The following is a 25,919-nucleotide window of genomic DNA, read 5'->3' as shown; positions in this document are numbered from 1 at the left end:
AATTCACCAAAAACCCACTCTGTGAAGCTCCTTAGGAGCCAATCTTTCAAGGATGAAAGCCTGCACATGTCTTACAAAATTCAGCAGTACTGCTGGTGAATACTACTTCTTTGTAGGAATTTAAGTTCCTAATTTATTTGTTGGATGTGTGGCCAGAAGTTGTCAATCAGAAAGGTAAAGGGTTATTACTCTTCTGTTCAAATACAATGTTAGGAAACAATGATATCATATCACTGACCTCATTTGACTATGATTTCCAACATCCTACTATGTATGCCAGATACAAAGCACAAAGCCTATCGTTGATTCTTTTTTATACAACCTTGATATACAGTTGGCCTTTGAACAATGTAGGTTTGAACTGTGCAGGTCCACTTATATGTGGATGTTTTTCAATAGTAAATACTATAGTCCTACACATCCTACGGTTGGTTGAATCCACGGATGCAGAGGAACTGTGGATATGGAGGGCCAACTATAAGTTATACTTGGATTAACCCGCACCTTGTTCAAGGATCAACTGTATAGATATATATAAAATCTTTATTTTATATATACACATATAAAATCTTTATATAATTTTTGATATGACTATAAACCATTAATATTTTAGAAGTTGAGATAAAATGTCTACAAAAAATTAAGCTACCCTCTGTATTTAAAAAAAAGCATGTTTTAATTTACAAATATAAAAAAAATACAGGCATATTTTAATTTTACTTACAGCTGTTTCTCTCCCTGAAAGAATCTATTCTTACGCAAAGGTTTTTTTTTTTTTTGCGGTTCACGGGCCTCTCACTGTCGTGGCCTCTCCCGTTGCGGAGCACAGGCTCCAGGTGCGCAGGCTCAGCGGCCATGGCTCACGGGCCCAGCTGCTCTGCGGCATGTGGGATCTTCCCGGACTGGAGCACGAACCCGTGTCCCCTGCATCGGCAGGCAGACTCAACCACTGCGCCACCAGGGAAGCCCTTACTCAAAGGTTTTTAAGGAAGCTGGTGTAAGAAGCAAAACAGGTAAAGTCAACTCCTAACTTAAGGATTAAATAGTAGTCACAGTTGTCATACTTAGCATATTAAAAATCTCCACTTTTAATTAATATCTAATTAAAAGTTTAGATGTTAATATCACCTTGTAAAACACTGTTTTTGAGTCTCAATCTTATCAAAGACCATAAATGAGAGTCTATCCTATGACCCTCAGGTAAAATTTTACAAATAGCACCTCCTTTCTGAAACACTTTGGTCCTAAGTCCTAGAAGAGACAAAACACTGCTTCAGCAGTAACAATGCTCGAGAAGCCTAGCAATGAGATCAAAGCACTAAGAAAGTGCTTTATGTTGTTGGTTAAGTTGTTCTTAAAATAATTCTTGAAATCCTAGGTACCAAATAAACACCTAGAAATTGTTTACTAAGTTGGCATATTTCACTGCCAACTTGGTAAACATATTTTTTTCATATTTTAACATCTCTGATGGATCTTATAACCTTCAGCATCTTACAATTAATTAGTGACTTTTTTTTTCTTAATGGTATTTAAATAATGGTGTTCTAAAACCAATGGTGTTTTAATCAGTAAAGTAATAAGGTAGGTTCCAAATACACAGTGACAAATGGACAAGTGAATGACTGAGAGAATTCATATATATTGAATCACAATCTTCCCACTCAGAGTGTTACTATATCTGCACTTGGTTTCAGACAGTTATAGGAAATAACCAGTTGGTTTTCCCACTTCCTATTATGTGCTAATGGCAACATCTTTCACCAAGTAATAACTATTTTCAGACTGGTTGTATATGTAGTGTATTTAGTTCTAGGACCATAAAATTCTTAAAAGCCTCAAATAAAAAGTTCTATTTACTATCTTACTTATGTTGATAAGGGTCCCTTCAAATGAAACCACTTACATTTTAAAATATTTTTCTCATATTTTTTCAAACGAGCAATGACAAAGGAAAGATCGATGCCCCAGGTACTTCTTGTAGATAACTTGTTATACTGGAAAAGTTATTTAGGCATAATTTATAAAAACACTAGTTAGTAAAAATGCATTTTCACCTGTTAAAACCTGCTTAACTCTAAAAAAAGTCAATTGAAAATTTCTGATACTCTAAATGTCCATGAGAAAAAACATAGTTCAGTTCTGATCAATCCCTCTAAGACCAGTGCCCACATCAGAAAAATCTATAGAATCCCTTGGCTACAGAGATGAGTTACATTCTCAACCATTAAGGTAAGTCTAAAATCAATAAAAACAATTAATCTAAGGGAAACATCATCATCAGTATATTGATAAATGAAAGACTACAGTCTCTAATTTTACCAGTGAAGCACATTTTTAAAAACACTAAATGGAAAAGAAATTTAATTAAAAATGTAAACTGAAGATACTCACTATATTAATATAATAACAACTATCAAATTCAATTTCAATAATTGGAGATTACAATGATTCCTCAAATATCTCAGAAGCAGTACAGTGTAGCAGTTAAGAGCAGAGTTACTAACCATGTGACCTTGGACAATTAACCTAACCTCTTTGAGTCTCAGTTTCCTCATCTGTAAAACGGGGATATTAATAATACCTACATCTCACAGGATCATTCTGAAGGTTAAGTGGAATAATATATATAACACATGTGGTATAGTTACTAGCATACAATAAATGGTCAATATACATTAGCTGACATTTCTATTACCTTAAGATTTTAGCATATATTTTAAGCTGGAGTCATTTTTCATATTCATATAACACTCCCCATCAATTTACCTAACAAATATTAATTGGACCTTCAAGGAAATAAAAATAGGCCAGTTGGTTGGAACAGAGTGAACAAGTGGGGAGGGGGAAATTGGCATTAGATGAGACAATGAGGGGCCCTGCAAGACATGTTAAGGATTTTAAAATTCTATCCTAAGTGCTATGGGAAATCATTACAGGATTTTAAGCAGGAAAGTGCTATGAGATTTGAGTTATAAATCTGGGGAGGAGACAGAAAAGGAAGTGAGGAATCCAGTTTGCAAATCGTTCAGTAGTGTCCTGGCCAAGAGAAGATGGCTGTTTAGAGTAGTGATGGTAAAGCAAAAGGCATGATAGCAGTGATAATGAGAAGGAGATGAATTTGGATTATTTTGAACATGAAGAAACAGAATTTCTGATGTGTTAGGAGATGTGAGAGACAGAGAAGACCAATACGACATATAGACCTAGGAATGACGTACTTTACATGAAATACTGTTAAAAATACTTATCTAATGAATATATAAAATTTTATAGTAGGTAAAAATTTTAAAATAAAAAACATGTAATTAATGTAATAATGCCTTTCTCACACAGAACTCAAACTTTAATAAACACCAGCATTTACTAATATATACAATGCAATCAGCAAAGACCTCATAAATTGAAAAGCAATGAAATAACCAAAATTTCTTGCTTTCAGCATTGAGAGAATAGCTGGTAACAATTCAATGGGAATTAAGAAGAAGACTTTGTCTATCACACAAAACTTACATCTTTGCTAACACTTTTAAAATATCTTTCTTTAAATATATCTGTAAAGCATTTTAATAGGAGGAAACATTTATATTATCTGTAACACATATAACCACCTTTTATTATAACATAGTATATCCATAACCATATGTGTCTTTATAATTGCACGTGCACGCATGCACGCACAGACACACGCTAAACACTTAAACAAGACTAAGTGCCTAGCATTTCATAGGTACTATATACGGATAAGGATATAAGAAAGAGAGAAGGAAAAGATTAGAAGGGGTAAAATGAGGAAAAGGATGATGCGAAAGGACAAAGAAAGAAGAGAAGCAGAGATGAAGAGAAGATGATGGTTTTAGTTGATGAATGACCTCTTGTTCAGAAAGGGCTGTTGATCTGCAAACAGGTAGATTTGCCTATATGCTTGGTTGGCATCATGACGCTGAGCACACAGGAGCTAAATAAAGCACGCAAGAAAAGGGTGAATATGAGAGCCAGGAGACTCTTACAACAGTTATTGTTTATGTCAAGACCTACTCATCCCAAGGGACCCATTTTCACATAATCTATAATTATCTCTTCGCTTTAATCGCCTGTCATTCCTGAGGCTCTCATGGGCACTGGAAGAGGAAAAGCTCATTAACTAAACCTTTTCTCCTCTCTCCAGCCACCCATGGCTTTTAATTGCTTGGTGTGTTATTATCCAGGAGTGCAACTGGGATCATTTTCATAAGAAAGGGAGGTAGAGAGAAGGAAGGGAGCCATGAGTCCCTGAGGTATGCACCACAGACAAACCTTTGCTTTCTCAATTATTTATGCCAGCTGAGGTTTTACAGGCTGAATAAATCCATAACTCAAGTTCATTCTGAGCAGTCACATTCTCAAGGGGGAGTTGCCCACTTGCCTATACACATTTGTGCAGACCTCAAAGAATAACCAGAATGTAACAAGACATATGTCATCCATTTTATCACCTATCACCAAAGTGTTAACACAATGTTGATCATAGGCAACAAGGTGAAACAGGGAAGGATTTCACTACTACCAGCCAAACAGATGGACGGAAGCAGGATAATCTTTTTGGTGCTAAGGGCAGTGGTATCAATGGGACAGTAGTATCCCAGAGTGACTCAGCCTACTAAAAGCATAAAAATCCAAATACTCAACTTTTTAAATATAAAATATGTGTAATACATACTCTTGGTGTTTCAGAGTCTTAAATAGATTTGTTTAAAACAGGTTGTTAACAATGTGAAGCTCTGAATAAATAACTAAATGGAATTTTATACTATTTGATTCTATTAGTCACATTAAACCATGTAAACCAAAGCTATGTTGTAGCTTTTTCTCCAATCACATCTCTTTCAGGAAAATTTTAGAGTACAATTTATGTGTAAGTGACTGGCTTTTATGCTTTTATTTCAGTTCATATTTTCACCCAAAATACAAAATTAAAGCATAAAATTATCACTTTCATTCTAGTTTTTTATACTTAACAGTTTACCATTTTATAATCAGGACTAGAGAGCAACCAGTGAAAAAATATTTCTAAAATATTTTCAAACTCTATTATGGTTTAAAAATTTTAACTTTATAAGTCAATGATGAAAGCATCTCTTTAAAATTCTACAGGCTCTTGTGTCTGACCACAGCAGTGACCTCTGGTATTTTCTGCCAAAACAGTTCATTTGTCTCACAGAACAACTAATCAATTCCAGAGTCCATCAATCACTTTAGTTGTATACTGGTCTGGTCTTGCTTAAAGAAGGTCCAGATGGCTGCCTGTGTAAGTGGGATTAATAAGATTCTGATAGATTACATAGCATCAAACTACAAAATATAACAGGGAAGATCAAATGTTTTTGCAGGGTGGGTTGGATACTGTACGTGTTTCATTTGTTGTATTTTTAAATCGTGTCCTAATTTCTCAATTTATGTGCCAAAGTCGAGGTGAAACCTTCTCAGTTATACAAGTCACTGAAAGTGATTCTCTGTTAAGTGCGTCAGTATATGTAGTACAGAAGCATTTGACTCTTTGCAAAGCCCTATACTTATTAACCGGAGCTTGTTCTGCCAGTCTGCAGTTTAAATGAAACACAACTGATCTCAAGACTAGAGTCACAAGATCTGTTACTCTCTTGTTTCTATAGTTCCAAACTCAGATTTAGTAGCATTGGTCTCCCTTCCCGGTTTGCCATTTTCTTCTGCAAAAGCAAACAACCTGTACCTAATTCCACAGTTAGGTGCTTTTAGCTCCCACCATCAGCCCTGTGCCCTGAGTCTCCACTGTGGGGACTCTATGCTTAGTAACAATACTAATAAAACTAATAGTTACAAAGTACCTTACTTTGTGCCACATACTATTCTAGGATGCCTGTGTATAAGTATTCATATAATCCACAAAAATGCTATATGAAAAAGCATAATATACTATAATCATCCCCATTTTATAGATAAGTAACTTGTCCAAGGTCACAGAGCTAATAAGAGATGGAACCACCATTTGAATTCCAGCAGGCTCCATAATTTCTTGTACTTAATTAGCCTCACCTTATATCTCCTCCATTATACTACAGAACAATTAACTAGCTTCCGAATGAGAAATTGGTGTCAGGGCTCTGGAATATTAACACAGAGATCTGTACCTATGACATTATATTGTCACTTTCTGTGAAAGAGTGGAAATAAAGGTCAGAACCAAAACAGTCAGGGAGCAAGCTCAGAACTGGCCTCAGTGGCCCTTGGCCCAGGAACATTTACAACAAAACTAAAATGGGCCCTTAACTTATCACCTACAATGCATATTAGTCAGGAAGCTGCCACAACAATGGAGCCCAAGCCTTAGTAAAGGGGTTCATTATTAATTAATTAATTTATTTTTGCGTGTTGGGTCTTCGTTTCTGTGCGAGGGCTATCTCTAGTTGTGGCAAGTGGGGGCCACTCTTCATCGTGGTGCGCGGGCCTCTCACTGTTGTGGCCTCTCTTGTTGCGGAGCACAGGCTCCAGATGCGCAGGCTCAGTAATTGTGGCTCACGGGCCTAGTTGCTCCACGGCATGTGGGATCCTCCCAGACCAGGGCTCGAACCCGTGTCCCCTGCATTAGCAGGCAGATTCTCAACCACTGCGCCACCAGGGAAGCCCAAGGGGTTCACTAGATACTGATTTTCCTAAACGTCAGAAACGTGGAGGGCTTCCCTGGTGGCGCAGTGGTTAAGAATCCGCCTGCCAATGCAGGGGACAGGCTCACATGCCACAACTACCGAAGTCCGTGCGCCTAGAGCCCGTGCTCCACAACAAGAGAAGCCAAAGCAACAAGAAGCCCGCGCACCGCAACGAAGAGTAGCCCCTGCTCGCCCCAACTAGAGAAAGCCCGTGCACAGCAATGAAGACCCAACGCAGCCAAAAATAAGTAAATAAATAAATTTTTTTAAATGTGGAAAAAATTAGAAGTTTATATATTAAAGTATCCAAAACAGACCTTCAAAATACATTTTTATGTTCTTTTTAATGGTTCTATACAAGAGAGGTTTTCCTTTCATCCAAGTTTACCATTTGATGTTTCTAAAATTATAAAACCTACTGTCACTTTCACCTCAGCTGAACATTAATTCTGCCAAGAAACTGCAATTAACCTCAACTAAAGCACAATTTTCTCTTCGAAAAATAAAACATCAGATATTAAATTTCACCAAAGTACAAGCAAAATTTGATTATACAAACTTCAACAAATAGCCTGTTTTCACTGTTGTAACTGCATTTATTCCTTCACTGGAATAAACGAACATTTCATTATACATTAACTTTTATCATGATCTAGTTTGTTATACTGGATTTGTTACAGAATGAATTCTGTAATATAAGAATATGACTAGTTGCTGTGATTTCTGATCTACTGTAGTGGTAACAAAACTACAGTTTGTAACTGAAAGGCTTTCCGTGGCTCTCTCACATTCATGTTCCTTACTGTTTCGTATCTTAACAATATGTTCCAGAATACAATGATTTAGATCCTATCATAAGAAGACTAATACTTGGATGACTTAATGAAATAAGGCCAAGACTAACCAGTTTTGCCAATAGCAGAGGTTCATATTTCAATCAACCAATAAGGTTTATTAAACATACTCAAATGTAGATGCCAAAAATACCAAAAACATACTATTCAAAAGTGAAGAAGCGGGCTTCCCTGGTGGCGCAGTGGTTGAGAGTCCGCCTGCCGATGCCGGGGACATGGGTTTGTGCCCCGGTCCGGGAAGATCCCACATGCCGCGGAGCGGCTGGGCCCGTGAGCCATGGCCGCTGAGCCTGCACGTCTGGAGCCTGTGCTCCGCAACGGGAGAGGCCACAACTGTGAGAGGCCCGCGTACCGAAAAAAAAAAAAAAATGTGAAGAAGCTGAGAAGCACAAATATCCACAATATTTTGTCTCATCATAGGTTCATAATAAACGTGTGTTGAGTTGAATTAAAATCTCTCCTTTATGAAGATAAAGCTATATTATTTTGTCATTTTTCTCAAGATCAAAATTCTAAATATTGATTTAAATCTGAGTCACTTCTTTAGGAATTGGGTAGAGGATAAGCAGGTAGGTTAACTTTTCCAGTTTAGTTTAACTCTTAGGAATACTCCAATTACCGAGATATCTACTATCACATCAACAGGAGTACATTTGATTTGCTTTCTGTTCTGCAGAGCTACTGTGATCAGTCATGTCACTGGATATTACAAAAGAAACTGTATTCAATGTGTCATTTTGAAAAATACCAGAGTCTGGGAGCCCTTAAGGAAATCAGTACACAAAATAAAGATCACTATTTATAGATAAGTGATTGATATTATTAGAAAGTTAAGTATAGTGATTTTAAAAAAGCAAAGTTAAGAAATTATCTCCATTTAATTATCTAACTAGGAAAGTGGCCTATACATTTCTTTAGGAAAAGAGGTGAGGATGGGCATGCCTGATTTATGATACAGCCACTAGGCTAACTGTGTATGAGCCAGTCACTAAACTTTCAGCTCCTTGAGGGAAGCAGCTGTGGATACCTCCCAAGCTCTGGGCACTTTTACTAGGTACCTACTAAGTTCTGGGAACTTCCCCAGATACTGAGAATACACAGATGGATAAAATACTATCCTTGCTCTCCAAAAACTAACAGTTTAGCAGAAAGGACAAATATTTAAAAATTATAATCCAATGTAGCATAACGTCACAGATGCTATAACAAAAGTGTGAATAAAAGACTATGCGAACACAGAGAAGGAATGACTAACCTCCCTTCCTAGAAAAATGACTCTAAGGGTTTACTGACTTGATTTGAACATTTAATAAACTTTGATTAATATGGTTAAGGTTCTAATACACCATTTTTTAGAAGCTCTAAGTAGAGAATATACAAATTAAGAACCCCCCAAACATGTTCTGATTCTATAAGGGTTAAGGGGAAGGGAGAGTTAAACTCTGAAAATGTTTTTTAAACTGTGCTTCCTCAAAACTACATGGGCTTCTCAGAGCTTTCATGGTACCTCAAAGGGATCAGGGTGGCAAATGTACTCCAGGCCAGCAGCATTCTTAAAGGGTATCTTTATCCCCCTCAAATCTCCATCAGTCTTCCACTATATCACCCCAAGTAGACATTTAATCTTAGTAAAAAGTGAAGTGCTTGCTATGCAAATAGATTCAAGACAGGGCCCTTAGTATTAACTGGAAACTATAAGCATTTGAAGTTTTTGATTCATAGGGCTATCAATAGCTTTCCTTCTAGAATGCTACCTGGGAGTTCTTATCACTACTTCTTTATGTGGTGAATAATGTCAGCAACTCTTTTGCAAGAGTGAAGCATAAAATTTTGGTACAATTTCCTCTTCATTCTATGAAGATAGATATTTCCCTTCAATTTAGGTGAACTCAATTTTCCACTTGAAAATCAGAGCTCATTTATTTCATGTTAATAAGTAAGAAAAGTAAAGCTCAGATGACGCAGAAGGGTAAGAGCATCAGAAGTTCCTATTTCTTGTTTTTGCTTGTAAAGTAACAATCTTAGAAGAATGTGTCACATGGCTTTAAAGCAAGATAGAATCCTTTTTCTGATTTACACAGTGTGTAAAGAAAACGATAATCCAAGAAATTTCATACATAACATACAAAATTTAAGGACCTTTGTTAAATAATGCAAAATGACCTTTAAAATTTTTTTAATTTTGTTAAAAATACATGACATAAAATTTATCATCTTAACCATCTCTAAGTGTCCGGTTTGGTAGTATTAAGTATATTCACATTGTTGTGCAACCAGTCTCCAGAATTTTTTCATCTTGTAAAGCTGAAATGATTTTTAACTTGTAGCTAGAATAAATAAACTACAGAAATTAAAATATTTCAAAGAAATAACGATATGTTGAGGAAAACTAATGAGAACAACAACAAAAATCCACAGCTTTAGATTGAGACACAAAACCTTGCCCTACCAACTACTTATGTGGGAGAAAGGTTATTACCTGGCACTGATTCAGATACTTACAGATTTTAAAGATTATACACATAAAAATTTATTTCCTGCCATTTATTATCCTCCTAGAGATACCACCAAATCGGTTTCATGTTAAGAAAAAGTTCTTCAAATGGAAGTTTTGGGTATTAAATAAATAAATAAATTTATAAACACACACACATACACACACAAATGTATACATACACACAATACTATACATATATGTATATACCCCTATTGTTGAAGACCAGAAAAGAATTTACCTGATGATTTCTTCGTGATACAGAGAACTAACAACTGGCCCACCAAAACCAATATCTGCTTCTTTTCCTTTCTTCTCTGGTGACTGTGGTTGGGGGGGGGAATTGGTGGAAAAAAGACACATGGATTAAAGCAGTGTGCATTTAAACCGGTTACAAAATACTACTCTGTTAAGGAACACTAATATTTGATGATCCACCATTTCTCTAAGGCCCTAGTGACAATTTTAGGATGGCATGAGAAAGGCAGGAGGACTCTCAGGTCATCACAGCAGCAGAATGAATACCCTCTAGCAAGCTAAGGTTATTCCACTACTGCCTTCTGGAGCCACTTAAGAGCCATTCCCCTAGCTGATTATGTTAGCTATGTTCATTGTGGAAAACAGAGACATTCAGTGTGGAAAAATGAAAACAAAATATGAAATATAAATACCAGACCTGAATGTGATCAGGAAAATCATATCTAGGTTAACAAAATTAAAGTTCCCAAATAAGAAACTAAATTGTAATAAAACTTAAAATTTAACCATAAAAAAATAAAGAAAATATTTTTAGGTGGCAAGAAGGAAGGATGAGAAGGTAGAAGGGAGGAAAGAGGTTGAGATCTAAAATAAAACAAAAAAAGCAAACTCATGGAAACGCTTTCCAAAATCAAGTATTCAGTAGGCTCCGTCCCTCTATGTTCTTAAAAAGCACAAGGTTAAGATTAAATTTAAAAATAAGATTCTTCCAAAACATGTACGTAGAAGCAGTGAACCTGGATATTACTGTCGTCTGGAAGATCAAATTGCAACCTGTGCAAAAGCCCACATCTCTTGCAATATTGACAGTTTTTAGATCAGGACACCCTACAAAAATAAAAACTCTGATTCTGAACATAAATAGTAGCTTAGAGTCAAAATTATTTTTATTATTTAATTTGACTGCAAAAATAATTAGTTTCACTTCAGAAAAATATAGACAGTTCCCTTATACGTGTTCTTTTTTCTTACTTTAAAGAAGGGGTTTTGCTTTATTGTTGTTATTTTTTTTTGTTTCTTTCTTTTGGTCTGTGAACCACTGGGCTGAGGAAAAGATCCTGTAGGCAGCATATTCTGTCAGTTCGTAACACCATTAGAGGAACTAAAGTTTCAAGAAATGGTGCAGATTTTTGAGGTGAAGAAGTCGGTTATCAATTTATGACAGAAACAAAGGTATAATGTCATAAACAACAACTACCATCATGATTAAATAATAAAGTATATAAAGTACAATAGCCTGATGTTGGCAAAAATGAAGCACAAAGTAAATGCAAGTTCCTTCTCTCCTCTGAGGACCAGTCTTAGAGCATAAATGCTGCAAAGAATTTTCAGGACAGAGAATGTTTTCCCTTATACTAAAAAAGCACAGTCCGAAGGGAGAACTTACTTTATTTAATCCAATTACATTCTAAATACATACTCCATTAGTAGGATAAAGCTGAAACATACTTGCTGCCCAAGAGATGCTTGCTAAATGAATAACAAAATTGGAAATGAGAAAACTGGATACCAAAGGAAACAGAGAGAGAGAGAATCAAGTATAGAGTGTCAAGCACAGTTTCCTGAAAGAGAACTGGCTCCAAGAAGATAACACAGCAGAAAATCTAGGTGACCTTAGGTTTGCAATCACTTTTTAGAGACAACACCAAAACCATGATCCATGAAAGAAAAAAACTGATGTTAGTGTTTATTAAAATTAAAAATGTCTGCTCAGTGAAAGACACCATTAAGAGAATGAAATGACAAACCACAAACTGGGAAAAAAACCTTTGCAAACACAAATCTGTTAAAGGACTGGTATTCAAAATATATTTTAAAAGACTCTTAAAACTCAACAATAAGAAAACAAATAGAAAATTACAGGCCAATATTGATGGTGAACATAGATGTAAAACTCCTCAAGAAAATATTAGCAAACCAAATTCAACAAAACATTAAAAGGGTTAAACATCATGATCAAGTAGGATTTATCCTAGGAATGCAAAGATGGCTCAACACCCACAAATCAATGTGATACATCACATTAACAAAATTAAGGATAAGATCATATGATCATCTCAATGGATGCAGAAAAAGCATTTGATAAAATTCATGATAAAAACTGTGAACAAAGCGGGTACACAGGGAATGTACCTCAACATAATAAAGGCCATATATGACAAGCCCACAACTAACATCATACTCAACAGTAAAAAGCTGAAAGCTTTACCTCTAAGATCAGGAACAAGACAAGGATGCCCATTCTTACCACTTTTATTCAACAATGTATTCGAAGTCCTAGCCACAGCAATTAGGTGAGAAAAATAAATAAAGGCACCCAAATTAGAAAGGAAGAAGTAAAATTATCTCCTTTCATAGACAACATGATCGTATACACAGACAACCCTAAAGACATACTCCCCCCGGCCACCAATCAATCTGTTAGAGGTAACAAATGATTCCAGAAAAGTTACAGGATACAAAATTAACATACCAAAATCATGTCATGTCTGAGGGAGACACAAGATAAAAAAGTTTTCTAATATTAAAAAGTGATGAATGCTATAGAAAAAAAATTAAGTGTAGGGAAGAGGGTTGGAATTTTAAATAAGATGGTCTGGGAGGGCCTCACTGAGAAGGTCATTTGAATAAAGACATAAAGGAAGTCAACAAGTGAGTCCTGCACATATCTGGGGGAAATTGTCCCATGAATAGGAAACAGCCATTGCAAAGGCCCAGTGGTGAGGGTATGCTTAGAATGTTAGAGAACTGAGGTGTTCATGTCTTTTGCCAGAAAGCAATTAGTGTATTTTAGGGGGCAAGACTAGAAGCAAAAACACACGGTTGTTCACAAGACAGTCACAGTTTCTATCAGTGTCACTCACTGAAACCCTTAATGTGAAGTAAGCAATTCAGAATAGATATAGTTTGCTTGGTAATTATTTGCTGTGAAAATACATACTACTAATTAGGAGTTATATGGTATTGGAAAGGGATGAGTATATTTCTTTCACTTAGTTAACAGCCTTTAGTTTTTAGAGTAGTCTTTTTTTTTTTGTGGTACGCGGGCCTCTCACTGTTGTGGCCTCTCCCGTTGCAGAGCACAGGCTCCGGACGCGCAGGCTCAGCGGCCATGGCTCACAGGCCCAGCCGCTCCGCGGCATGTGGGATCTTCCCAGACCAGGGCACGAACCCGTGTCCCCTGCATCAGCAGGCGGACTCTCAACCACTGCGCCACCAGGGAAGCCCTATAGTAGTTTTAAGTTTAAAGAAAAATGAGCAGAAGGTACAGAGTGTTCTCATATACCCCTCTCCCCAATTTTCCCCTATTTTAACATCTTGCATTAGTGTGGTATATTTGTTACAATAGATGGGCCAATATTAACACACCGTTATTAGTTAAAAGTCACAGTTTACATTAGGGTTCATCTTTTGTGTTGCATATGGGTTTTGACAAGTGTATAATGACATGTGTCCACATTACAATATCATTCAGAATAGATTCACTGCCCTAAAATTCCTACGCTCCAGTTATTCATCCCTCTCTCCCTCTGAAGCCCTGGCAACTACTGATGTTTTTACTGTCCTCATAGTTTTACCTTTTCCAGAACATCATACAGTTGGAATCATACAGTATGTAATCTTTCTTTCACTTAGCAATATGCATTTTAAGTTCCTTCATGTCTTTTCATGGTTTGATAGACCATTTCTTTAAAAAAAAAAAAAAAACTCTTAGCTGCTGGGGAAAAAAAACCATAAAACTTACCGTCTTAACCATTTTTACGTGTAAAGTTCAGTAGTGTTAACTATATTCTACCTCCCCTGTATCAAAACAAAAGATTTTTCTCCAATATTCACCATAAGAATGTGGTGGGCCCTGGGGGTCAAAACCCATGAAAGCAGGGGGCCTTCCTAAGGCTGAGCCCCTGGAAGCTTTTAGCTCTTGAGCTAGTCCACACTCAGCCTGCAGCAATTTATCAATTACCATTTAAGTGTTCCTACCAGTTCACGGTTCAAACAGCTTTGTTCCCAATAAGCAGATCTCGAGTGTGATTCTATGTATTCACCTGTCACCATTTGGGGAGTGGCAGTTTGCCCTATGACCTCAAATCTCAGATTAATCTAAGAATAGTCCATGATTTTCAGTTTGGTCAGATTTTTGCTGTTGTTGAAGACAGGAGAGATGATTTCCAAGTTCTTTACATGTCAGAGCTGAAACTGGAAGTTCAATTGTCTTTTGAAGACATTTTAAAATAAAGAAAAAAAGGCTTCTATTTACCCACATATTTGTCACTTCCAGTTGTCTTCGTTCCTTTAAGCAGGTCTAAATTTCCATCTTATACACTTTTCCTTTTGCCTGAAGAAGTTCCTTTAACATTTATTGTAGTGCATGTCAGTCAGCAATGAATTATCTCTGCTTTTGTTTGTCTGAAAAATCTTTATTTTACCCTTACTTTTTTTTTTTGTATTGACATGAGATTCACATAATATAAAATAAGTCATCTAAAAATATACAATTAGCACAGGGAACTCTACTCTGTGCTCTTTGGTGACCTAAATGGGAAGGAAATGCAAAAAAGAGGAGATGTATGTATACATATGGCTGATTCACTTTGCTGTACAGCAGAAAGTGACACTGCAGTGTAAATCAACTCTACTCCAATGAAAAAAAATTTAAAAAATAAAAACTAGACAAAATAAACAGTTTCCCCCTTTTAAAAAACAAAATATATATATACAATTGAGTGGCATTTAGTACACTGACAATGTTGTACAACCACCAGCTCTATTTAGTTTCAAAACATTTCCATCATCCCAAAACAAATCCTTGAGCCCATTCAGCAATCACTCATTCCTCTTCCTCCTAACCCTAGAAACCATCAATCAGCTTTCTGTCTCTATGGATTCACCCATTCTGGATACTTCATATAAATGGAATCACACAATATGTGATCATATGTGAGCATGTATCAGTACTTCATTCCTTCCCATGGTTGAGTAATACTCTAACACACATATATATATATATATATATATATATATATATATACACACACACTCTATATTATATATCCATTTATCAGTTGATGGACATTTGGATTGTTTGTACCTTTTGACTATTATTGTGCTATGAACATTTGTGTACAGCTATTTGAGTACCTGTTTTTAATTCTTTTGGGTATATATACCTAGGAGCAGAATTGCAGGGTCATATGGTAATTCTATGTGTAACTTTTGGAAGAACCACCAAACTATTTTCCACAGCACCTGCACCATTTTACATTCCCACCAACAATGTAAGATGGTTCCAATTTCTCCATATCCTTGCCAACGCTTGTTATTATCTGTCTTTTTTATTATAGTCATCTTAGTGTGCGTGAAGTAATACCTCCCTGTGGTTTTGATTTGCATTTCCCTAATAACTAATATTTCATGTGATTGTGGGTCATTCTCTTTGGAGAAATGTCTATATTCAACCCACTTATTAGTTATCTTTTATGAGTTATTCATATCTTCTGGATACTAGATCTTTATCAGATATGATTTGCAAATATTTCCTCCCTTTCTGTAGAATGTCTTTTTACTTTTTTGGATAGTATTTTTTGGATAGCAGAAAAATTTTAATATTGATGCAGTCCTGTTTATCATCTTTTCTTTGGTTGCCTGTGTTTCTGCTGTCATATCTAAGAATCCATGGCCAAATCAAAAATCACTGAGATAAGTACCTACTTACTTCAGTCAATATAGTTCTAATTCATATTTTTTAGGTCGTTTATCCCTTTTGAGTGAATTTTTGTATATAGTGTGATATAAGAATGCACCTTCATTCTTTTGTATGTGGATATCCAGTTGTCCCAGCATCATTTAAGAGATTCTTCTTCTCCACTGAATGGTCTTGGCATCTTCATCAAAAATCAATTGACCATAAATGTGAGTGTTTATTTCTGGACTCAATTCTATTCCACTGGTCCATGTGTCTATCTTTATGCTGGTACAACACTGTTTTAATTACTGTTATTTTGTAGTAAGTTTTGAAATTGCAGGTGTGAATTCTCCAATTTTGTTCTTTTTCAATATTGTTTTGGTTATTTAGGCCCCTTTATAATTCCATATATATCTGAGGATCAGCTTTTCCATTTCTGCAAAAAAGGCAGTTGGAATTTTGATAGACTGCATTGAATCTGTAGGTCACTTTAGGTAGTACTGCCATCTTAACAATATAAAATATTTCAGTCTATGAACATGGGATGTCTTTCCATTTATCTAGGTCTTCTTTGTCTCAGCAACGGTTTATGGTTTTCAGTGTAAAATCTTTCACCTCCTTTTAAAACTATTCCTGGGCATTTTATTATTTTGTATGCTACTGTAAATGGAATAGTTTCCTTAGTTTCCATTTTGGGGTGTTCACTGCTGGTGTATATTAACGCAACCGATTTTTGCATGTTGATCTCGTATCTTGCAACTTTGCTGAATGTTTATTAACTCTAGTCGTTTTTGGTGTTTTTTTTTGGATTTTCTGTATTTAGGATGATGTTATCTGTGAACAGAGACAGTTTTACTTCTTTCTTTCCAATTTGGATGCTGTTTATTTTCTTTTTCTCGTCTAATTGCTCTGGCTAGAATTTATAGTACATGGTAAAAGAAAGCATCCTGTCTTATTCCTGATCTTAAGGGGAAAGCATTCCATTTTTCATCCTTGAGTATAATGTCACCTGTGAACTTTTCATAAACAACCATTTTCATGGTAAGCAAATCACCTTCATTCCTGAAAGCTATTTTAACTGGTATAGATTATAAGTTGATAGTTTTTGCCTTTTGATGCTGCCCTATTGATCTGACTATTGAAGAAGTCTGCTGCAGTTCTTACATTTGTTCCTCTGTATCATTTTTTTTGTTTTGGTATGCATGCTTTTAAGAGTTTCTCTTTTTCACTGATTTTCAACAATTTGATTATGATGTGTCACGGTATCATTTTATTTACGTTTCTTCAGCTTGACATTCATTGAGTTTCTTATTCCATTGGTGTATGGCAGTGATTCTCAAGTAGGGGAGTTTTTCTTTTTTTTCTTTTTTTTGCCCCTATCCTCCATTTGGTTGTCACAAGTGGTTGGTCTTATTGGCATCTAGTGAGTAAAGACCAGGGTTACTACTAAACATCCTACAATGCACAGGACAGCCCTCCACAGCAAAGAATTACCCAGCCCCAAATGTCAATAATGCAAAGGCTGAAAAACTCTGGTTTATGGTTTCATCAAATGTTTAAAAATTTCAGCTATTATTTATTAAATTTCTTCTGTCTTCTCTCTCACTTTTTCTCTTCTTTAAGGGATTCCGATTATATGTATATTTGTTCAGTCTTTTTATGCTCTGTGCTTCATTTCTGTTTCACCTGCTATATCTTCAAGTTCACTGATCTTTTCTTATGCAATGTCTAATCTGCTGTTAATTCTTTCCAGTGTATTTTTCATTTCAAATGTTAACTCTCATCTCCACAAGTTCCATTTGGGTCTTTCTGTATCTTCTGTATCTCTCTCCATTGTGTTCATGTTTTCCTCTATTTTCCTGAATATACAAAATATATTTATAATAGCTGTTTTTCATCTTTATCATTTCTGTATCTGCTTTCACTGACAGGTTTTTCTCCTGGTTATGGATATTTTCCTGCTACTTTTGCATGCTTGAAAGACTTTTACCGTAAGCCAGTTATTATAAATTTTACACTCTTGTTTTTGTTGTGTTCTTTTAAATTATGTTAGACTTTGTTTGGGCATTAATCCAGTTACATGGAATCAATCTGATCCTTTCAAGGCTCATTTTTAAGCTTTGTTAAGGCAGGGGCAGAGCAGCCTTTAATCTAGAGCTTAATTTAGCCCCAGTACTGAAGTGAAATCCTTCAGAGGCCTCCACCATATGCCCCATACACTACATTTTCTTTCCAGTCTGACCAGTAGGAAATGAAAGAGTCTCAGTCCTATGTCAACTCCACGAATTGTATGGCTTGCTGCTTTCTTGTATTTCATTCTCCAGCCTGTTAGTTTCCTCTCACACATACATAGATTAGTATTCAGCCAGAGAGACCCTTCTATAGATCTCTGGAACTCTCCCTCTGTATGCAAAAGCATCCTCTCTAGTATGCAGCCCTGTATATTCAGTCTGGCTCAAATTGGCAAGGTGACCAAGCTCTTTTGGATCCCCCCTCCCTGCGCTGAAATTGCTTCCAGATAATAAGCTGAGGAAACTGTAGGATTTACTTTGTTTCTCTTCTCTCATAGTTTCATACGACTTTCAGTGTATTGTCTGAAAAATCATTATTTCAACTACTGTGTCTTGTTTTCTTCCTGTTTAAAATAAAAGGGTAAATCTTGTCCCTATTATACCACCATGCCCAAGAGCAGAAGTTCCAAAAACATTAATTTAAAAACCAGCATAATATTCCATGAAGTAATGTACCATAATTTACTTAAACATTATCTGACAACTGTCTATTTAGGTATTTTCATTTTTTCATTCATAAACAAAGATATGATGAATACCTTTGTACATAAAGCATAATACAGTTTTAATTAAAATCGTCAGGGAAAAAACTGACTCTATAATTTGATTATAGTGCATTCTAAGTATATTTCTTCCTGGGATTAATTCCTCTTTCTGCAGCAACTGCACAGGCATATTAGAATGGTGACAATTTTGGGAAGGTGGGGTGGGAGATTATATCTGAGGCAAAAATTTTTTTTTAAATAATCTGCCATTATCAGATTGAATTCAGAGTAAAGGTGCCAAAGATGCATTAGTTTTGTTCTCCATCCACTTCATCTATAAGAAGGGCCAAACTTTGGCTACTTTTACTGTCTTGATTTCCACTCCAATGAAATGCTTCTCATAGAGGTTTAAGAACTTTATTCCATTTCTCTCTACTCAAAATCCATTAAGTTATTTTTATGTTGCATCAGCAGTTAAAGAAAGAGACTCCAATTTGGCAGCCAATAGGATAACACTTGCCAGTTCTTATATTGCCTGAGACTGTATTATTTGAGACACTGAAATGCTCCTTCACTCAAGGGGGAAAGGTAAGTTGTTGGCTGAATCTTTATCACTTGATTCAGATTCTACCTTAGTCAGTTGCTGGGTTGGGTCAAGATGTAAAACCTTGTGAAACGTTCTATCTGAAAAATAACTGTTCCAAAGATTATTATCAGGCTAATATGTGCAAGGAAGGAGTTTCTTGCTTCCATGTGCTACCTTTCTTGGCTTCTGCTTTATTGGTTTGTTTGCTTAATTTGTTTATAGGTCTAGCTATAGGAATTTGGGTAAATTAATCTCTCTGCCTCTGTTTCCTCATTTATAAAAATAAAAGTAATAGTACCTATCTCATATGGGTGTTTCCAAGATATAAAATATATATGTAAAACCAACAGTGCCCAGCACAAAGTAGACACTATATAAGTGTTAGCTGATATATAATTATTATTATTAGTCACAATATGGCCATTTCTCCAAAGTGAAAATGTCTCAGCAACACAGATGCAAGATATTTGATGTGGTGACCAACAATACAGAACCACAAGTCTTTATCTAATAGTTTTAAACTTCTGATTCTCCTGGTAAAACAACAAATCCCCAAACCAACCAACGAACGACACTGTCATTAAGGGGGGGGCGGGGGGGGAGGAAACTAGGACTTCAGGAGCGTCTTCCATGTGCTTTGCACTTTATATATATTATCCAATTCCAACTTCAAAACAATTCTATAAAATTGGCATTTTTACTGTATCTCATGCAATCTAAGACATCACCAATTATAAAAAGTACCATTATTTTCTATACTGCTAAGAAAGACAACACAGCAAATTAAATATAGTACTCCATCAATTTTAAAACACATCTATAATTTTTAAAATGTTAGAAACTGAATAAATGTTTGCCTTATATTTGATAAAATATATCTCCATTTTACAGATGAGAAAACTGAAGATAAAGAGAGGTGAAATACCCAATGCCTCATAGTAAGTGCAGAATTGAGTCCCAAACCAAGATCTTCTGGTATCCAAAGACTATGCTCTTTCTATTAAACTACACCACCTCTCCAAGCTATTTTAGAAACCATTATCAAATAATTACAAATATTCTGATTTAAAATCTTGTTCTGTCTCAAGTGTACATTTAAAAGATTTTTAGGGGCTTCCCTGGTGGCGCAGTGGTTGAGAGTCTGCCTGCCGATGCAGGGGACATGGGTTCGTGCCCCGGTCCGGGAAGATCCCACATGCCGCAGAGCGGCTGGGCCTGTAAACCATGGCCGCTGAGCCTGTGCTTACGGAGCCTGTGCTCTGCAACAGGAGAGGCCACAACAGTGAGAGGCCCGCGTACAGCAAAAAAAAAAAAAAAAAAAAAAAAAAGGAACACCAGTTTAGCATTATATTTCCTGAACTGTGGCCAATGTGGTGCCAATGCATAAAGGAAATGTATTCATAATTAATTGTTCAGAAATACAATTACAATCAATGAATCTTCAAATCTTTTTTGTTATTCTTCTCTTATTACTGTCAGACTTAATCAGGTCAGTCTTCTAAAAAATAAAAAAGGCAATGTAGTTTTATAGTTAAAAATTTTCAAAGTAGATATAAGCAAAACCTTCAAAAAGTTTCAGAAACTCTCTTTGCATTTTCTAACTCTATACCAAGGCATGGCACGACTGCCCCCAGGGAAAGAAACCTGGGCAGACAGTAATTGTATTTGACAGCAGCAATTACATGCAAGGTTGGAGATTAGAAGACCATTAATGTGTGTGCAATAATTGCTCTGGTATTTTCTGTTACTACTGAGGGTCAGCCTGAAGAGACATGGTAAACTTTACCTTGGATGCATCTGATCCAGAAATTCTGCCCTAAGAAAGCAGGTGAAGAGTGAGCACAGTGGTTATAATCACAGCAGGCATGCACAGCATTCTTTTCATAAGAATGATACAGGAACAACTAATATGTAATTCTAAAAGATATTTCTATATCTTTTATACCTATACCTTTCAACTAACTATGAAGAATATCAGAAAGACTCACACAATGACTATGACTAAATGTTGATCTTTAGCAAGAGTCCAAATAAATTATCTTTCATAACATCACACTAAAACAAAAGCTTTCCATATTTGGAAACTATATCAAACAGAGAGCCTTGAAAACCTGGAAACTCTGGAAACATCAGAAAAACAGCAGAAACAGCACACTTAACCTAAAAACAATAATAGGAAGCTGGTAGACTAAACACATATCCTTGGTTCCCTCACCCTCCATATAACGTACTGAAGCAACTCAACTAAAACAAGTCTGGAAGAAATTATGGTATACCTAAAAGGAGAGGGTGTGGGACAAGAGATCCATAGGCCCAAAGGTTAGAACAGAAATTTACCATGGCAGTAAAACTAAACTTCAGGGGCCCAACCACCTGATAAAGATAAAAGAAAGATTCCCTTAGCAAGTAGAGAGGGATCACACCCACCACATGCTATATGGTCCTATACATGGTGAATCCTGTTTACTTTTGGCAGTCCTAACCCAGCCTGGTAGACTAAATCTCTTCGTTTGAGAGGGACCTACCATTTCTCAGCATTCTCCTAAGAAAAGAAAGGTCTCTTTTACATCATCTCACCTTGGCTCAGTAGAGAAATCAGAGCTCATAGGTCTATTAGACTAGAAAAAAAAATTACGTCTGCTTTGTTTGTTATTGCTCAAAAGACCTCAACGATCAGATCAGTGCTAAGGAAACCTAAAATCAGTAGTCAGAGAAAAATTATAATCATTTAAGGAGGGGTAGAAGCTAAGATGAATCAGAATGAGTGGCTTCATTTGAGGTAGGCAAAATTAATCGAAGGAACAGAAGAGAGCTTTCATACAATGAAATACAAGGACACAGACATACGTGAACACTAAAGGTATTATTCCATAAAAGTCTACTGTATTACAAATATTAACTTTTTATCAATGTTGATAATGTACATGATAGTTTAATATATCTCTCCCATAGCATGGCTCAAAATAGCCCTTCAGTGAATAACCGTGATTCCGCAACTGAAACGTTTTCAAAAAGACAATGAAAAAAGACACCTAACTGTTAGAACCACCCTCAAAAAGCACACATGCCATACTATGAGGCATAATTTATGTTAATAAATATCCCCAACTTTTTTCAGTTCAACTCTATTCAACACTGTAAGTACTTTTAAGCACTTACTCTCTTATCACTGAAAGGTATACTAATTGAGGTAACTGCTGTCAAGACACTGAGTATTACCAAGGATTTAGGCTATGCTGCCACATAAAACAAGGTAAGAAACAATATAAATCAAATAAGATCAAATATTAAAATGTACACTATAAACAATAAGTGTGATAAATTTATAGAAAGGGGGAAGTTAGTACGGACTGGACTTCATGGAGTAAACAGGAATTGATCAGAGGTTAAAAAAAAACAAAAAACACAGAGGTAGAAACGGTTAAAAAAAAAAGCATGTCAGGAAAGAGCATGAGGAGAGAAAGGCATAATAACTTCACTGTATTTGAGGGACGATGAGGAAGCATGTCGATGGAAGTCAAGTTTACAGTGGGTAAAGTTAGAGATAAATCTGGAGAAGCTGGGGACAGATACAAATTATAGAGGACTTGAAAGTAAGAATTAAAATCTTAGATTTGAGCTAAGAGTTCCTAAGGATTTTGGTATAAAACTAATTTTTGTCATTTTCCTGTTAACCTTCATCATAAAGAGAAACATATGTTCCAGTATAAAACTGTTCTCCGTATGTAATACAATCACACTTAGAAGGTACCAAATTTTAAAACACATAGCTTCAAACATTCTAGTAAAAGTAATTATAGTTTGCAGGATCTCCGTAGTATAACCACTAAAAATAATTCATATTATAAAACTAAAAAATTATTCATAACATTAAGACACTGAGAGTGAAAGCTCATCAGGCAATCTAGTAGTATAACAGAGAGTTTAAGATATTATAGTTATTTAAGAGACATTTCTAATATTTTAGTAATTTGGCTCCAGTTCACCTTAATATTTCTAATTTTGAAACTACTGTCAATAATCTTAACTTTTTTTGCACTTGCTCCATAACTATAATTTACTGTTCTATTTCCTAACATTTCCCCCAATTTTATCTGTACAGTTTGTTAAGGGTATCCTTGGATGTGGGGAAATCATTCATAAAGCCAGAGATTGAAATGTTCAATCCTAGTTTTGCTAAGGAGATCCAGGTCAAATTAGGTAGAACTGACAAACAGCTAACGAAATCTGATGATGATAGGCAAATGAGAAAACTAGTCCTTGGTGACTATTCTATTCTCTATATAAAGGTCTGTTTACTAGGGACTAGGGATCTCACTAATAGCTGTCAGTTCATGTTAAAAAGTGTTCTCACACATTCATTTCAGTTTAACTGTAACGCACACAGTAAGAGGACTTTGGCACTCCATCTGGTAATATATGTGCAGTGCTAAGATCCTCAAGTTCCAAGGGGAAGAGGAAAAAACTTAAGTCAATTTTTAACTTAATTCATAAATTCCTCTTATTCAGAATTCTATTAAGTGAGGAATGCTTGTACAGGAAAGGACTGTTACGTATCTAGTTGTATTTATACGACATACATTTTACAAAAGGAAAAATCAAACACACATGATCTCAAGAAAATATTTATATCTGGTAAACCACATGTGTTTACTCAAGATGCTATTCTGGGGGTAAAGGTTTAATTTAGTAAGCTTTGACTCAAAATGTAAAATGAAGCCATTAGCGTGTTATTTATTCTAATTATATTCAATTTTAAAGCAACAAACCAACAACGTAAAATTGAAATGTAAATATAGTATATTCAAGAGAGATTTCCTGGGACTATTTATGACCATATTTCTATAAAAATATTTACTACACATGTGATTTGAAAGCAGTTTCTCTGCAGTGTGGTTGTAATCTCTACAACAATTAACAAATTTGGAGTCATTTATTTTCAAAGTACCCATATTTTGTGATTTAAAAGAAACTTTCATAGATGATGTAGTTAAACATAAATGATAAGCATTATAGTCTAAGACAGTGATTTTTAAACTACGTTGGCCAAAACATCACAATTCCAAAAGGAAACTCTTAAGGTTATTTTCTAAGTTATCCTTAACGTGCAGCCTAATCTGGGTCTGTTTTATCACTTCCAAAACTGTCAGAAGGAAGAACACTTCCAGGCTATATCAAATAACATCTAGGAGTTTTATAATCCTTAAAAAAATAAAAACACACTAATCTGAAAGAATTTTATCCATCGTAGTCAATACTCAACACATGAGATAAAACTGGTAACCTAAACTGCCAGCCTCTCCAGAATATCTTCACCTAATTGGGCATTTGTCCCCTTTCCCTGAATTTGCTGAGAACTGTTCCCTTACAGACTAGAGTGATAGCTGTTCCTTCTGACATCCCATCCTGGCTAATATGAGTTCTGACAGAATCTAGAAAATAAGGCCTATCTCACAACAGAATTGAAGGAGCAGACTGTATTGGACACCAAAGGTTTATGAAAGAGAATCCTTCAGAAATTGGTACAACAGACGTTAACACAATTGAAGTTCAAAGTTTAAAAAAGAAAACATCATTGACAGACTGTTTCTATTTTTATATCTTGATAAGTATGAGTATACTAAAATTATTGGAGAAAATGAACATTTAAAATACTTTATGATTATTTAAGAATGCATTTTAATTTATACTGTTATTGTGAGAGTGTATATTAGAATGTTATTAACATATCACATTCAGCATTTGAAAAAAAATTTAAGTTTTCTTTAAGAATATTAGACCTACATATCACTGTGTAATTTTCCTATAGCAATCTAAAGCAATGAAAATTGAAAATTTAAGCACCAAAGATACATTTATACTACTCTAACGTACCTCTTTATATCCTTTCAAATTGAGTCATAAAATCTAGTTCTTCCACATATGCATTTTTCTAGATCACTATCTAAACACTTTACTTAATCAGGTTCAATTATTACATTAATAATTCTCAAGCAGTAGTATAAGGCCTACCAAGTAGTGGGCATTTAAATATCTTTAATATATGAATGAATTGTAAAATTTGAAAACAAAATAGTTGTTTTCTTTTAAAGAATAGTAAAAGGTAGTCTCTCCTCGCTACAGAAGGAATTTCACAATGTGGATAAAAAATGATCTAGCAGTGCTAATCTATCCATCCATATTTTCCTAACCACTGGTCCATACACATTAAACTTCTCTCCATTTTCTAAATATGCCTAACTGTCTTATGCATCTACTCCTTCGTACCTGCTGCCTCTACCCAAAATGCTGTTCCATCCTCTTCTTCCTCTAATAAACCTACTCAAACTCTAAGACCCTGCTTAAAAATGACCTTCATGGCTTTCCAACTGTCAACAAGCTGATAGTCATTCCTGTGATTCCACAGCCCTTTGTTCATAATGCTATTAGTATTCTTCAAACTCCACCACAATGATCAGTTTAAATTTTTTTCTTTCACCTGATTTTGATCTCTCTGAGAAAAAAGATTATATCTTATTTACTTTTGTATCCCCAAATCTAGCACAAAGGCCAGGCAAGCTGACTGAATGATAAGTAAATGAATAAACAAAACAAGCATATTATTAA

General features: G+C 35.4%; 1 protein-coding gene across 5 annotated transcripts in view; it reads right to left on the bottom strand.

Annotated features, from left to right (window-relative positions):
* The window catches only part of ACBD6 (acyl-CoA binding domain containing 6), a 227,427-nt gene that overhangs the window by 158,517 nt on the left and 42,991 nt on the right, over positions 1-25,919 (bottom strand). For 3 of the 5 annotated variants that reach the window (XR_014293615.1, XM_082616570.1, XM_082616571.1), the window contains exon 4: positions 10,252-10,334. The exons of the other annotated variants lie outside the window; for them this stretch is intronic. Coding sequence is in view for 2 of the 3 variants with exons in the window: in XM_082616570.1 (XP_082472696.1) it covers positions 10,252-10,334 (83 nt within the window). In the remaining variant the exon portion in view is untranslated. The remainder of the gene's footprint in view (positions 1-10,251; positions 10,335-25,919) is intronic. 5 annotated transcript variants of the gene reach the window in all.

Source organism: Mesoplodon mirus (genome assembly GCF_964341445.2).
Source record: "Mesoplodon mirus genome assembly, chromosome: 3".
Lineage (NCBI taxonomy): Eukaryota > Metazoa > Chordata > Mammalia > Artiodactyla > Ziphiidae > Mesoplodon > Mesoplodon mirus.
Note: the sequence above shows the minus strand (reverse complement) of the source record. Positions and strands in the feature narration are given on the sequence as shown.